A 15526-nucleotide genomic window follows, 5' to 3' on the forward strand; every position below is an offset into this window, starting at 1 on the left:
TTGCTACCGTTTTAATTTTTTTTTTTGCCCCCGTAAAAAAAATCTTAGTTCCGCCACGAGCCTCCAAGAGATTTTATTTGCCTTCTCGATTCGGCTGAAAGCACAGTCAAGTTGAGCTTTTGTTCAACTCATCAAGCTTGAAAATATATTCCGAGTGGAGTTCAAGGAGTTTTTGAGCCTTTTGAAACTTAACTAATACGTATTTGTGTGTATACATCTATATTCGTAAGGTTATTAGAAAAAGAGAATATAAATTATATTTTTAAACACTATTAAGCTATTTTAAAACAAAAAAGTTATGACAATTTATTTTAATTATATTTATTATTATTCATTGTTGGTTATATTTACTATAGTATGATATTTGATAAGAGTATTGATATATCCACGTCTTTTACTATATCTACCATAAATTATGCATTAACATATTGTACTATACAACCCAAGGTTGCAAAAGACGTAAGATGGGGTCGAGACGGTTGGGTCCTAAAAAGGTCGAGACGGACGTTGATCAAAGTTGACTTTCAGATATATAAATATATAAATGTATATATGTGTACATATTTTAAAGCCAAAAACTTTAATTGACTATTTTGTAACCATAATCGCTATCACCGTTAATATGATACAAAAAATTTAAACACGAATACGACAAATTTGACCGATTTTACCGACTTTATGGCTTTTCGGAATTTTGAGAGGCTTTGACCTGATTTTTTTCAACTTTGACCCGAATTTTGACCGTTGACTGTTATATTAGACGGTTTTCTTCGAGACCGGACGGGCTAGTCATCAAACGGTCGCAACGGGCGTCGCAATGGCTCGAGACAGGGTGTTTTGCAACAGTGATACAACCTATTAATGCACAGTTACGGTGAACTTTTTTAACCTAAATGAAAGCCATTATTAAATATTTTCAATTCGAACTTAAACATATTTCGTAAAAAGCTAGTCAAACTAGAGTGTTCACAAAACAATCAAACCGCGACAATTTGTCGAACCGTATTGATTTAGTTGCTTCTGTCCAATTTTAGATTTTAGCAGTCCAGCCACCGGTTTGGAAATTATCAAACCGCAAAACTCAGTCTGGTTTACAGTTTTATTAGTCACTAACCGGTTAAAGGATCGGACCAAACTATTAAACAATTTGTATATTGTATGTAATATTTAAGGAAAAAGTCATTAATGTAGTTGAATTTACTAGACACCGAAGTTATGATGATATAGAACAAGCCTTACTCTAATGAAGAAGTATATTCTAATTATGATTATGAAGAAAAAGAAAGTGTTGTCATGGTTAACATATTGAATCTTATTTTAGTCGAGGATAAGAAAACCAAAATGCATTTGTCGGATACTCTGATATGACCTTGAATGTAGTTGAATGTTACATGGTATGACTTACATCACGAGATAGTTATGTATGTATTAAGTGGATATATGCATTGGTAATTATTCTTTAAATCCACTCTCAAAGATATGTGCTTGCTATATAGTATAGGTTGGTTCGGTTTCACTAAATTTTTTTATAAGTTAGCAGAAGTCTATAAAAGACTTACCTAAAAAGGTTATTATTTGATGAATACTACGTTACCCGACTCAAATTAGTTGTTTTTAAATCTACACATAAAGGATCATACCAACTGTTGTCAATGTAGATGTGTACGATACACCTATATAACTAAAAAAAAAAAAAAAAGAACTCGAAACAGTCAAACCGGACCGCCCCGAACCGGACCAAATCGTCCAGGAAAACAACCTACTCGATCTGATCTAGTTTGATATATGTTGAAATCGTGAATGACAGTTTGATTTGAGATTTAATCAAACCGGACAAACCGGACCGTGAACACCCAAAGTCAAACTAACATATCATCGGGATGTTCTCTTTCATTTACCAAAGTTAAGGGACTGTTTTTGTAACTTTATCTGTACACCAAGGAACGAACGAACGTACGTACGACTTTGAGTACTTCACCACTACTCTTTCTATTTCTATCTCATATTCTCATTCACGGTAGCTAGGGTTCTTAATTAATAATAAGTGAAGCTTAATGCACTACTGATTTTACGAAATGGCGTTCGAGAGTAAAAAACTCATCAACAACCCTAACGGTACTCAACTACTTACTACTTTACATATCTCAATTTTAACCTTCGTCATTGCTATTACATTGCACTACAGTAATCAATCAATTACTAATCTGAGTTCATACTATCTCGTTTTGGTTGTGCTCATTTAATTGCTTATTAATTGGATCATTTGTTGATTTTTTTATGCGGTTATTTGAGCAGTTGTATTGCTATGTGTTTTTAGTTTAAAATATCGTTATTTAGGAGTAGCTTTTTAGTTGTTCGTGATTAATTTTGGGCTGAAAATTGCTTATTCTGTTGTATGAGCATGTAAATTTAGCTAGTTTTTTATTAATTGGTACGAAAACGTTGAAAGTAAGTATATGAGAGAAGGAGCTTATAATGATGAAATGAAAAAGAGTCATGGACCAAATTAGACGATTACAGAATACGTTCATCGTCCGAAATAATGTTATCGATCTTATTTGGGTAAACCAGAAAAGCTTATGCAGCCCAAGAATGTAACTAGTAGCCTGTATAGGTATCTAGTAGTCTAAATGTTACTGCTTTGACTATTCCAAAAAACTGCAGCTTGCTGAGGTCATACTTCATTTTGAGTCTCCTCAATTGCATTCTAACATGGTGGCTGATATTATTTATCGCTGCTTCTTTCCAGCTATATCAAGTACACCACAGCTCCAACTAATCTTTCAACAATCGTGCTATTAGATTTTTGTTTTCGTTTGGATTTCAGACTTAAGATCTAGCATTCTACGAGACTTTAGGGCCCCTTATATCCATGTTGCTGACTTCATATGGTCCCAAATATTCTGATATATGGTACGCCAAAATCCCCATGATCCGCATACTGGAACAAAATCTCAACAGATAGTCACATGGTACGCCAGAACCCCCATGATCCGCGTACTGGAGTGCTACAGTTGCGTTCCCACAATGGGAATTGATGTTCCGAATTGGTTTGAACACACAAGGTTTAAAACTTAACTTCTAGTTCCGTATTGGACTGTCTGTTAAGTATTTACTCCATAATATTTTGTTAAATTTTCGGATTTCTTACATATAAATATATAAAGGACTAATTATAGGGTATATATTGTACCATAGTTATGTGCATTTCATGTGACTATGTTATGGACATGAAAATACCTCTCATCCCTGACATTGCAAAGGAGTCACTTTTGATCTAGATGGCTGCCTCATCTTGAATACGCTGTATTTTAAGTGGGATGTTTCTATAATCTAGTGACTCTAAATTTATATCTTAGTTTGGCTCTGTTTGTTTCTTCTTAGTTTTTTTGTATCAGTCTGGTGTGTTATTTTTTTTTTTTTATTCTTTGCAGATGTGGTAACTGAGTTCATCGAAGGACTTGTAGAAACCTATCCTGGCTTGCAGTACTTGGATGGGTTCCCCGATGTATGAATCCTGCTCACAGTTTTTATTTTCACACCACCATGCATTTTGGTTTTTGATAATACCATTTTCTGGAATCTTTGATTACTGATTTCCTGCAAATGAATACAGGTAAAGGTTGTTTTACGTGCTGATATTACCGGTCCAAAGAATGACAAAGTTGCTGTCATATCAGGTATGCAACTTTCCAGCACACCATACTTTTTCAGCTGCTGACTATCTTTACTTTGTGCTAAGTTAATGAGTTGCAAACTGATTGTTATTTATGAAATGTGTTTTCTTAGATGTGACATTGATCCTTGCCATTTTTCTGTTCAAATCTTAACATAGAAATCTTTAGCTGATTAAGTTTTGACTTAGTTTCATTTTTGAACAGTAAAGTACAACCTAAATGAATGGCTTCTGCTGGATTCCTCATATTTTGAAAGACGCTTGTAAAATATTTCAGTCCCTCATTTGTTATTGATTGTCCCTCATTTGTTACTGATTAACAATATGAAGTACCCCACAAGGCTACAACAATGTCATATCGGCGGATAGTTTGTAGACCAAAAATATTGCCATAAGCTCTCATAGTATTAAAGCTCATACAAGATTTTACATTTTTGCAAAAAGTTACACGTGGTGTTAATTTGAGAAATATTAATGGTAGCATTGATCATTGATTATTAAATACATATGATTAATTGGACAACAAATAGTTTACAGGTCAATGCAGTCTGGTCTCTTTTGACGAGTCCTAAAAATTTTTGTAGCCTAACCCGCCACCCTTTTAGCTACCTCTATTTATGATATCAGTTGTCAGTAATAATAGGAATTAACCAAAAAGATAAGCAGTTGGCCACACGAAATGGAGTCCTTTTTACTGTGAGGTTTGCATGTTTCTTTTGCTAGATATATCAAAGCACTTACCTTTTTTATTTTATTTATTTTCAATTGTCTGCAGAAGCGGAACTTGAACTCGGATACAGGTGGGGCGGGTGTAAATTTTTTTTAAAAATTTCATATTCAGCAGGGACGAACACTAAAAAAAAACCTTAAGTTTTAGTAATTTTTTTTTTTTTTTAGTGTAAAATTTTTTGTTCCGTAAAATCCAGGGTGGACGGATACCCACCTTGGGTTACCCTATGTTCCGCCAATGATTGTCTGTTGTTTATCCTTATGATCTCATTTATGATAATAATGTGCCACTTACCTTTGCTCGGTTTTCACTTCTAATGTTGGAATGTGCATTCGTCATATTATATATTTGGAACTTGTTTGAAATGCACAGGAGGTGGGAGTGGACACGAACCAGCTCATTCTGGATTTGTAGGTGATGGAATGCTGACTGCAGCTATCTGTGGAGATGTTTTCACCTCTCCACCTGTTGCTTCAATTCTTGCTGTATTGCCTTTCCCAATATCAGATGAAATCAAATTCTTTTCAAGTAGTTCTCTTTATGTTTTCCTTATGATAACGCAACTAATATTGTCCAACTTTAGGGCATACGAGCTGTGACTGGGCCGATGGGATGCCTTCTAATTGTCACGGTATTGTAACTTTCTGATGTGTAACTAATGCCCACATTCAAATTAGAGGTAGCGATGTCAACTATTTTATTAAGAATAGGTGTTGAGGGTTGTCTTTTCTCATTATCGTATCAAATGGGTACCAAAGAATAGTTAAATTTGAACCCAAACTATTTTTGTAGTTCCTAAAATCTTCCGTGAACCATGTTATCCAAAAAGTTATAGTTATGAGGAAACTAAATATTTTGGATAAATAATGTTTCTGGGAAACGCAACCCGTGTTACCCCATACTAACAGTTACCAATTTTACGCAAACCTGTTTTGAACTATCGCCCAACCCGCTCTCCTTTCATATTGCAACCTCTGCTTTTACATCTTTATTTTTTGCTGTCAAATTAATGCACTATGTTCACGAGTGGTCGGGAGAATGTATTGTAGATTCTTTATATTTCTTTATTAAGGTTTTTTGAAACTGTAATATTGCAATTCCAAGGTTCCTTAACTATTACTATATGGTAATTGTTGATCGTATTGGAAATGAACTTTAATAGTATTGAGAGTCACTTGTATACTGTAAGGATGCAATTTTAGTTTCATGACGCCAGTTATGGATACACAGAACTACACTGGGGACCGTTTAAATTTTGGATTGGCAGCTGAGGAAGCAAAATCCGAAGGTTACAAAGTAGAGGTTAGTGCATTTTATTAACATGGAGTTCTAAAATTTTCTTCCAATCTTAGCTTCAAATATATTGTCATGATACATTTCAACACACACGCATTCACACATACATACAAACATCTGGCGAGGTTAATCTTACTACCTTTCAATGTACCTGTTTATAGATGGTAATAGTTGGAGATGACTGCGCTTTACCACCACCACGAGGCATAGCTGGGAGAAGGGGTTTGGCTGGAACCATTCTCATTAATAAGGTTACACTCATCTGTCCTATACTTAATTGCATGCACATATTAGGAAAAGAATAATGGATTTGTGTGTGTATATATGTGTGTATATATATGTGTGTGTGTATATACATATATACTCATTTATAAACACACGTGTATATATATATATATATATATATATATATATATATATATATATATATATATATATATATAGTGGTAGGATCAAGAGGGAAGTAACCAATCGGGGGGAAGCAAATTTTTTTTTTTTTTTTCGTTTTTTGAAAAAACTTTATTCACGAACATTATAGATGGGATGAAAATATGAACATTTAGTAGAGACACTTTGTGATAAATGTTTTTATTTTGGCGGGAAAATGCTCGAAGAAGTAATATATAACAATTATCGTGTTTTTCGAGCGTATGTTGAGGTTTTAGCTATTGGGGTTTAGATATTAGGGTTAAGATATTAGGGTTTAGAAATTTAGGGTTTAGGTTTTAGATTTAGGGTTTAGATTTAGGATTTAGATTGAGTTTTTAACACGAACGGTTTAGAGTTTAGGGTTTAGGGTTTGGTGTTTTGGGTTTATGGAATAAACCCAAAACACCAAACCCTAAACCCTAAACTCTAAATCGGGCTAAATTTTACTTCACAAAACATGAAGAAAAAAACGTTCATATTCTTCACGAACAATATTATCTTGAATGTTATTTTTGTCGATCGTTTTCCCGCCTAAATAATAACATTCATCACGAAGTGTCTCTTCTAAATGTTCATATTTCCGTGTGATCTTGATGCCGGAAAAAAAAAATTCCAAAAAAAACGAATTTTTTTTTTTTTTTTGCTTCCCCCCGCTTCCCCCCGATTGGTTACTTCCCCATTGATCCTGCCCCTATATATATATATATATATATATATATATATATATATATATATATAGGTGAGAGATCAAGGGATAAACACTAATTTGGGGATAAGGGGATAAGTGATTTTGTTTTTCTATATCTTTAGTTCTAGAGTTCCAATTTAAAAAATAAAAATTTCTGGGAATAGTATTCATAGTGTAGATTCAGAAAAAAAGATTTTTTTTTTAATATATATTTTGAAAGCAGCTTATCGTACATATGATGTATGTTAACCTGTTTTGAGGTTTTTTTTAAAAATTTAGTCCGATTTAGAGTTTAGGGGTTAGGGTTTAGTGTTTAGGGTTTAGTCCCTAAACCCTAAACTCTAAACCGTTCGTATGAAAAACTCATTCTAATCCCTAAACCCTGATTTCTAAACCCTAATTACTAAACCCTAAACATTGTTTTTCATTAATCAGTAGTCATTTTTCTTTTTTGTTATCATACATCTGGTGTATGAATATATTTTTTAACAAGTCAGTTAAAAAAATATATATATTTTTTTTCTGAATCTACACAATGAAAATTGATACCAGGATTTTTTTTTATTCAGAGCTGTAGAACTAAAGATATAAAAATCACTTATCCACTTATCCCCAAGACTCCCCCCCCCCCCCCCCCCCCCCCCAAAATTCTGGATCTTTTCCCTATATATGTGTGTGTGTGTGTGTGTTTATGTACATATATGATGAGGATCAAAGGATCCGTTGGAAGACAAACGCTCTTCGCAACTAACCAATTAAAACACTCTTAATTGATGAATATACTCACGTATTTGTTTTGGACGTAAGAAACCAAATAAGTGTAACTGATATTAAAATTAATATTCAAAAGATAGCTCATAGCTATGTGTACATATGAAACTGTATATAAAGATAATAAACTAACTTATCCTCCAAGCTACTCCTAATAAGAAACAAATACGTATTATATAATTAAAGGAAACAAGATAATCTATTAAATAAACAAAATTAGACTTTCTATGACTCTTTTATTCGTAACAACTAATATGGGTCGTCTATTGACTCTTTTAATCCGGTTCCACATCAATATATACACGAATACAGACTATGATCATGCACAGAGTTGCACAATATGTAATTTTTTATGTGCTTTATTGTCAGCAGCTCAAGGCTCATAATCTGTTCTTTATAGTTTTTGTACTTTCATACCGTGTTAGATGTTTTCTGGACTTGGGGTGTTATTAAGTATGTCATATGTGCATATTGTAGCCTTTATTTATCCGTTTTATCTATACCTAAAATCTAATATCTAATATATTCTTAGTAACGATAGCAATTTTGAGTATACTGTAGCAATTTGGGGTGTTATTCTTAGTAACGATAGCAATTTGGGGTGTTATTAAGTATGTCATATGTGCATATTGTAGCCTTTATTTATCCGTTTTATCTATACCTAAAATCTAATATCTAATATATTCTTAGTAACGATAGCAATTTTGAGTATACTCATTAATTGATCGATTTGGGCTTGTACTTGTATATCAAACTCCATATCTCGAATGATAGCTAATAGGGGAACATGTCAAATGGTCCTAAGAGTTACGTGGAAAAAAAGTCTTTACACATCAACTCAACCTGTACTAAACAAATGTCCCGTCTAAATTCGAGTTTATCAACTGATTTCCAACCATTCTTTCTTAATCACCCCTTATTCTTGTTAAGCTTATTATTTTATTTTTTTTAACAGCAATTCTTGTTAAGCTTATTGCTGTTGATCATCCAGGCTTATTGTATATTTCACTTCTACGTTTTTGAGGATGGATTTTTTTTATTAATTTTATGTCGTGATGTATTTCACTGCAAAATGATACTTATGAGCCAATGAAGATGTGTAATATATGATATATTGAACTTCTGATAATCTAGTATCTAAGAATTGACATCACATGTCTTCTTTAGCAGCTCAAATAACATTTAATAAAGTGAAGTATTTATTTATGTTGTTTGAGAGTTACAGATTGCAGGAGCAGCAGCTGCTTCCGGTCTTCCTCTATCTGATGTTGCTGCTGAAGCAAGGCATGCATGTGAAATTGTTGGTACAATGGGCGTTGCACTATCTGTTTGCACTCTTCCCGGTCAGCCAAAATCAGACCGTCTTGGGCCAGGAAAAATGGAGCTTGGTCTTGGAATTGTAAGTTGGGTTTGCTTTTACTTAATCAGGGTGTTTTTGTAGATTTTACTTTTATGTTTTACATTTGAGATATAATTAATTAAGACGCTTTTGCTTCAGCATGGAGAACCTGGTGCCATTGTAGCAGACATCCAACCCGTCGAATTGGTGGTTTCCCATGTGCTGAGTCGTATACTCTCTGAAGTATGTCACTTTAAAGCAAATATTCATACATTGAAATACTCCTTTTTCTCTTCAATAATAGTTAGAGTGTCACATATGATCACAGAAGTTACATCATATTAATAACAATCTATATATAATCACGAATCATCTCTACGAAATTTCCCAATACTACTAGATCCATCTTAAATATTGTCCCAATACTTGTTGGTACAAATCTTATGAAGGCTTGGGGTTTACTGCAGATTATACATGACTATGTTACAATGCCATGTATGATTAATTGAACTGCTACTTAGGGGACAGACCCTGTTTAAACATTTTACATAGTGTGGCTTGGCCTGAAATGATAAATATAACAAGGGAATCTCTACGATCACTAAAATAATGAATAACCAAGGGAAACCAATGGAACTCTACAAATTTTTATTGCTGCATTGGTGATTGTCAATGTTTGCCACATTTTGGAAAGATCAAAGAACCTGGACGACTTATTTAAATCTTTCTATCTCTTTCTCTAGTCGTTGTTGGAGCAAAATTTCATTTTAATGATTTAAATTTTGGCTTTAAGTTGCTTAACCGGTAAATTCATAGTTTTTAACTAGTTAATAATGCTGAATATGTTTATCTAACTTTATCGAACATTTAGTTGTTTATTTCATGATTTCATTTTATTTTCTGAAAGACTTAATACTTCTATCTTTACAGGAGACTAACTATGTTCCAATTAAACGTGGGAGTCGTGTTGTACTCATGATTAATGGGTATGTTACATTACATTTATGTCTTTATAAATGCTATTTATTTACTGTACATTTATGATATGAATATGTTTTGGAACATCAGAAGTAGATGATTATGGATTTATCATCAACTTTTGACACTTTTTAAGGTGGATGTTTTAGTAAAGAACCTTCTTCTTGACATTAGGTTTTTAAAATGGAATTTGTTAGATTGAGATTATTTATTTAATTTCACATTATATGGATATGATATGTTCTAAAAGCTTCTTGGGCTGTATCACTTTGTTTATGCAAGCAATGCCTGGACTAGTACCTAAATTATTTTCACTGCAGTAAGAAATCATAGCAGTCAATGTTAGATGTACTTATTGTCCAATTCAAGGAGCAAACAATGAGAATCCTGTCCATGACATAATAAGCCAATACAAACTATTATTGTACAAGTTTATTTCTAGAATGTGTATTCCTTCGTGTTTCATTTGCACAACATTTTATTAATTATTATAGAAAAAGTTAATGATTAACAATATTCATATTTTGCATGAAATTTATAATCTGTTTAATTAACTAAGAAAGCAATTCTTGATCTTGAAGCAACTCACACCAATAAGTTTCCGGAATATTCACCCATGTGTTCTATGATTGTTGTACTAGACTAGTGTAGATCTGTCGGCAACTGAAATATTTGACATTACATTTAAATGATTTCAGGCTAGGGGCAACTCCTGTGATGGAATTGATGATTGCCGCTGGAAAGGCTGTCCCTATTTTACAGCTTGAACATGGGCTAGCTGTTGTTAGAGTATATACAGGGTCATTTATGACATCTCTTGATATGGCAGGTTTGTTAACTTCTACAGGCCTTCTGTTTATGGATCGCCTTAAATGAGTTTGGATAGGTCAAGCCCAAAACCAAACCCGGACCATACTGATACCACAAGTATTTGGTTGACTTCTTTGCTCTAAAGCTCTTTAAAAAACGGTTACCGATCCTGATATTCCAAATAATCAGGTCCCAGTCCGGAACCAAACCAAACCAATTTTTTTCTAGATCATTTTTTATAAATGTCAAGTTCATATTTGTTTTCATGTCTGTTGTTGAAATAAATTGGTTGTCAACCGGAACTCGATTGCTCTAAACCGGTCCGGTATCTGGTTCCGATACTATTATTATGGCTTGGGATTGGTTTGGTTTCTTCCGAACAAACATCTCTACTTCTATTTTGTGAACAAAGGCCACCTTTAATATCTGTCTTGTTCAGGGTTTTCAATAACTATAATGAAGGCAGAACAAGCTATTTTGCAACGCCTAGATGCTGAAACTAAGGCTCCACATTGGCCTGTTGGAGTTGATGGTTAGTAGTTTCTAACGCTTTTGTCGTTACATGTTTAGCCTGTTTTCAGTGTCATGGTCTTATATGTGTTTATAGTGGTAGTGATATTGTATAGCTTATATGCTTGATGGATGTAAATGTTTGACCGGCCAGTTTTGTAACTTCTTAAATACTTTTTGTTTTGGTAGAATCTTAATTTACTTATAAACAGTTGGGGCTGGGTTATGTTTAAGAAGTAAAAGAGACAAATGGGTATAGCAGGACGAATGACCCACAGTATATTGCTAATGCGACTATCTTAATGGTTTTACTATTATTATTAGATTATTAAGAATTATCATTTTCTTTAAACTATATGACACTAATTAAATTATTTAAAATTTTGGACAAAATGTGTTTTGGGTTTAACCCAACCTGCTTCAACCCTTGCAAATCAACCCTTTTTACCCGCCCATTTTACCATTTTTTTTGTAGCTTCATTCTATAATGCTAAGTAGTTCTAGTTACTTGTAGGTGATCACCCGCCTGCCAAGATTCCTGTTCCAGTTCCACCTTCTCGTTCAAAGACTGTTGAGGTAGTTAAACAGAAAGGCCTGCTATTGTTGATTTTGATAACAAAATTCTTTCTCACTCTAACCAGTACCCTTCTTTTTAGGTTTTTAGCTGTGATATAAATTTACTTTGTTGGAATGCAAAATGGCTTAATGTGTTTGTGTGCGCTTGTGTTGCTTACTTGCTTTCTACTTTGAAAAACTATATTATTTGTTGGTCTAGTTCGTTAGATAGATAGGCTATAATATGGTTCATAAACTTTGAGTGTTTCTGATTAGCAACGCAATTACTGCTGGAATTATCGTCTCCGATGTTGGATTTTAACAACTCCTTCCTTAACTTTCCCTAATGTAAAAGGCCTTATTTTAATAGCAATTTTGTAATCATATTCAGTACATCATTTGTTTAGGGTGTTAAAAATGCTACAAGTGTTGGCTTGTCAGTCCAATCGTACATGGCCTGTGTAAACGTGCTCATAAAAGTTATCTGTTTTGACCTGCTACCCAACCCGAATGACCCGCCTGTTTTGTCACCTCTTGCTGGGATAAAAGACATGCTATTATAATCTTATATTGTTTGTTTCCATAATATGTATAAATTCACTATGTTTGACTAGGTATTGAGTCGGCCAAAGCAACTAAATCAGCAAGGTCTTTATCTGGAGGTAGCTATAGAGGCAGCAACCCTGGCCATTATCAATCTTAAGGATAGTTTAAATGACTGGGACAGCAAAGTGGGTGATGGTGACTGTGGATCAACAGTAAGTTCAAGTGCATCAAATTTCATAATGGATACACATATTGATATAACTTCTTACCACATGTTGGCTTATTTACTCATGTTCATACAGATGTCTAGAGGTGCAACAGCTATTCAAGAAGATCTAAAGAAACAGTATGTTTTCTGTTCAATGGGTTGTTTTTTGGTACAGATTAATTCGGGTTGGCTTGACCCAAGAGAGTCGAGCCCCCATTACACTATTTGTGTAATTTACTCTTTTCTCTTACCTATGTGACCGGTTAAAGATAAAACATAAAACCAATCTACCCATTCGTAAGTATGTGATGAAATGCCCCACCTATTTGCTCTTGCATTACTTCAATCCTGTCCGATTATGCTACCACATTTTTTTCCCTATTTGAATCCGCCTTATCTTTGTCAAGGCTTTGTATGGGTTGTATATTATCGTGTGCATGGATATACGTTGAACTATTTGACCTAATGATGCTGATGTGTTTTTTTTTTCTTCTAACTTTTTCTCTTCTAGTTATCCCCTCAACGATGCTGCTGAAACTGTTAGCGAGATAGGATCTTCTATTCGAAGAGTCATGGGAGGAACAAGTGGAATCTTGTATTATATGTTTCCTTTCTTATTAATTTTGTGTAGAGCTGCTATAATGGGCTGTGGGTAACAGGACTAGAATAGGGCAAAAGGGGCTAGTTTTGGTATGTTCAGAAAGTTTTGGTATGTTCAGAACATGTTAAGTCAGCTTCACCTGAACACTTTTTGTCATAATTCATTTTGTCTTCCAATAAATTAAGGAGTGTGTCAGATATGATTACAAATGTATATCATTTCCGTAATAATCTGATCTTTTTTTTACTAAAAATTATTTGGAGGTTTTATGCATAAAATTTTGGACAACGTTTATCCATTTAACCCGTTTCTGTTAAGCAATTCTTATCTTTCCTGGTTGACTTACTTGAGATAAAGTTTCCTCAAACTGACCCAATCAAACGTAAATGGGTTGAAATATCTATCTTTACGTTTGTGACTTGATTCAACCGCCTTATTTGGCTAACTTTTATGTGTTTTTAGTATTCTTAATTCTGTTTAATGATGTTTGAAACAGGTATGACATATTTTTCAAGGCAGCATATGCACGGTTGAAACTAAACAAACAATCAGATGTTACACCACTGCAATGTGATATTAATTTTTACTCTTATTGTAAATAAATTACACCCGTGCACATGATTTTTTTCTATTATTAACATGGTCAGAATGCTTGTCCAGGGGCTGATGCATTTGAAGGAGCAATCAGTGCTGTTATGTTATATGGTGGTGCTGCTGCAGGCTATCGCACAATGTTGGATGCTCTTATTCCAGCTTCGACAGTTCTCAAAGAGGTATAATCTTTTAATATGGATGTCTCTAATACGTTTGTGTGCATTAAAAGATAATACTGGCTAGAGCTGACAATTGCGAGTCACTTGCCTTGTAAATTGAAACAAATGGACCTACTTGAAACAAACTATGTTCACAAGGTATGTTTAATGAATACAGCCTTGTAAATTGTTTTATCCAAAAAAAAAGTTTATGCCTTTTGTAATCATATTTATCAGTTACAGTTATCAAAATAATTAGTTATAGAGTGCATAAAAAGTTGAATCTAAATATTTTGGGGTCGACCCCAGATTCACTTGCCTGTATTGACCCATATCAATATCAATTTTATTCATTTGATCCTCATGTGTCTTTACCCATTATCCACTTTGCCTATTTTACCACCCTAATAATGTACCTTTCACAACTGAGGTTATGTATGAAGGTATGTATACAAACATGTTTGTATGTGTGCATGTATTACTAAGTGATGTTATGTATGTGCGAATTTTGTGATTGCATATGTGTTCATGCTCATAATTGTGAATTTCTTCACAGAGGTTAACAAATGGGGATAACCCTTTGGATGCGTTTGTTACCTCATCTGATGCGGCAATTGCTGGAGCAGAGTCCACCAAACAAATGGAAGCTCAGGTACCAATAAAAGCATCGTCCTTTTTTCACTTTGAAAAACAATTTTTCTTTTTAATTGTTTTTGTATATATTGCCTTTTCTTCTCACTGTGTCTTACATGTCAATGATGGGTTCTTGGTAGAAAAACATATATCATCAGCAATAGTTAGTGGCACTTGCTTTCACAACCTAATGGTGGCAAGACCCAAAACGTTTTTTGATCAAAAAGACCGTTCTTTTACTGTCAAAAAATTAAGTTCATATGGTTTCTGATTTTATATTATGTCATGAAGATTCTAATTTTTAAATAAAATGGTTTAGCTTTTATGGATTAATATCACTCTGGCCTACTATATGTCTGTTTTACCCTTTTGATCAATTTGACCATTTGCATTTAAGTTATACTTTTTAACCCGTTTGACTCGTGAGATATTAAGAGGTAAAAGCATTACCCAAGGGCCAAATCAACACATTCATAAGTAAATGGGTTGAAATTGCCACTTTATTACTCCGTATTAGCTTATTTATTATTATTATTATTATTGGTTTTCCTGCTGCATCTATTTTCCTAGTTTTGTTAAATACTTAAAAATTCCTTTCATGTAGGCTGGGCGTTCAACTTACATCTCTGCAGATATCCTTGCATCAGTTCCCGATCCAGGTGCCATGGCTGCAGCCTCTTGGTACCGTGCAGCTGCCCTTGCATTAAAAGACAAGTTCAAAGCAGGTGGCACTTAACCATTTGTAACCCAGTTGGGTACATTTTTGTTGACCCTTTATGCACAGCAACCAAACCGACAGGGAGATCCGCTTATGCAATCTGTTGCATAAAGCTGAGAGAGCGACACTTTTTAATATTTGTGCGCACACAATTTAAAACTTTATGATTTGATAGATAACACTTGTGTGGAGTGAATCAATCAGTGTATCTTAAACTTCAACTTTTATCAAACATACTTACCACCAGCTGGTTGTCTGAAATGCATGCTTTGATGTTAATCTTAAA

At 33.8% G+C, this 15526-nt stretch overlaps 1 protein-coding gene across 1 annotated transcript; it reads left to right on the forward strand.

Annotated features, from left to right (window-relative positions):
• The first annotated feature begins 1968 nt into the window (after nt 1-1968).
• LOC139844915 (putative 3,4-dihydroxy-2-butanone kinase) lies at nt 1969-15526 on the forward strand. The gene is made up of 20 exons (XM_071835140.1): nt 1969-2115; nt 3435-3508; nt 3617-3680; nt 4779-4891; nt 4990-5037; nt 5637-5708; nt 5864-5953; nt 8816-8989; nt 9089-9172; nt 9860-9915; nt 10606-10736; nt 11157-11249; nt 11742-11803; nt 12397-12540; nt 12631-12674; nt 13048-13131; nt 13634-13707; nt 13798-13910; nt 14446-14541; nt 15127-15526. Exons 1-20 carry the CDS (start codon nt 2076-2078, stop codon nt 15256-15258), a joined length of 1788 nt encoding a protein of 595 aa, XP_071691241.1. The 5' UTR covers nt 1969-2075; the 3' UTR covers nt 15259-15526.

Source organism: Rutidosis leptorrhynchoides, chromosome 4, assembly GCF_046630445.1.
Source record: "Rutidosis leptorrhynchoides isolate AG116_Rl617_1_P2 chromosome 4, CSIRO_AGI_Rlap_v1, whole genome shotgun sequence".
Lineage (NCBI taxonomy): Eukaryota > Viridiplantae > Streptophyta > Magnoliopsida > Asterales > Asteraceae > Rutidosis > Rutidosis leptorrhynchoides.

Coding starts and splice junctions, on each gene's coding strand:
- LOC139844915 (XM_071835140.1), top strand. CDS start 2,076: ATGGCGTTCGAGAGTAAAAAACTCATCAACAACCCTAACG. Junction 3,681..4,778: donor CAAAGTTGCTGTCATATCAG/GTATGCAACTTT, acceptor TGAAATGCACAG/GAGGTGGGAGTGGACACGAA. Junction 12,541..12,630: donor ATGGTGACTGTGGATCAACA/GTAAGTTCAAGT, acceptor ATGTTCATACAG/ATGTCTAGAGGTGCAACAGC.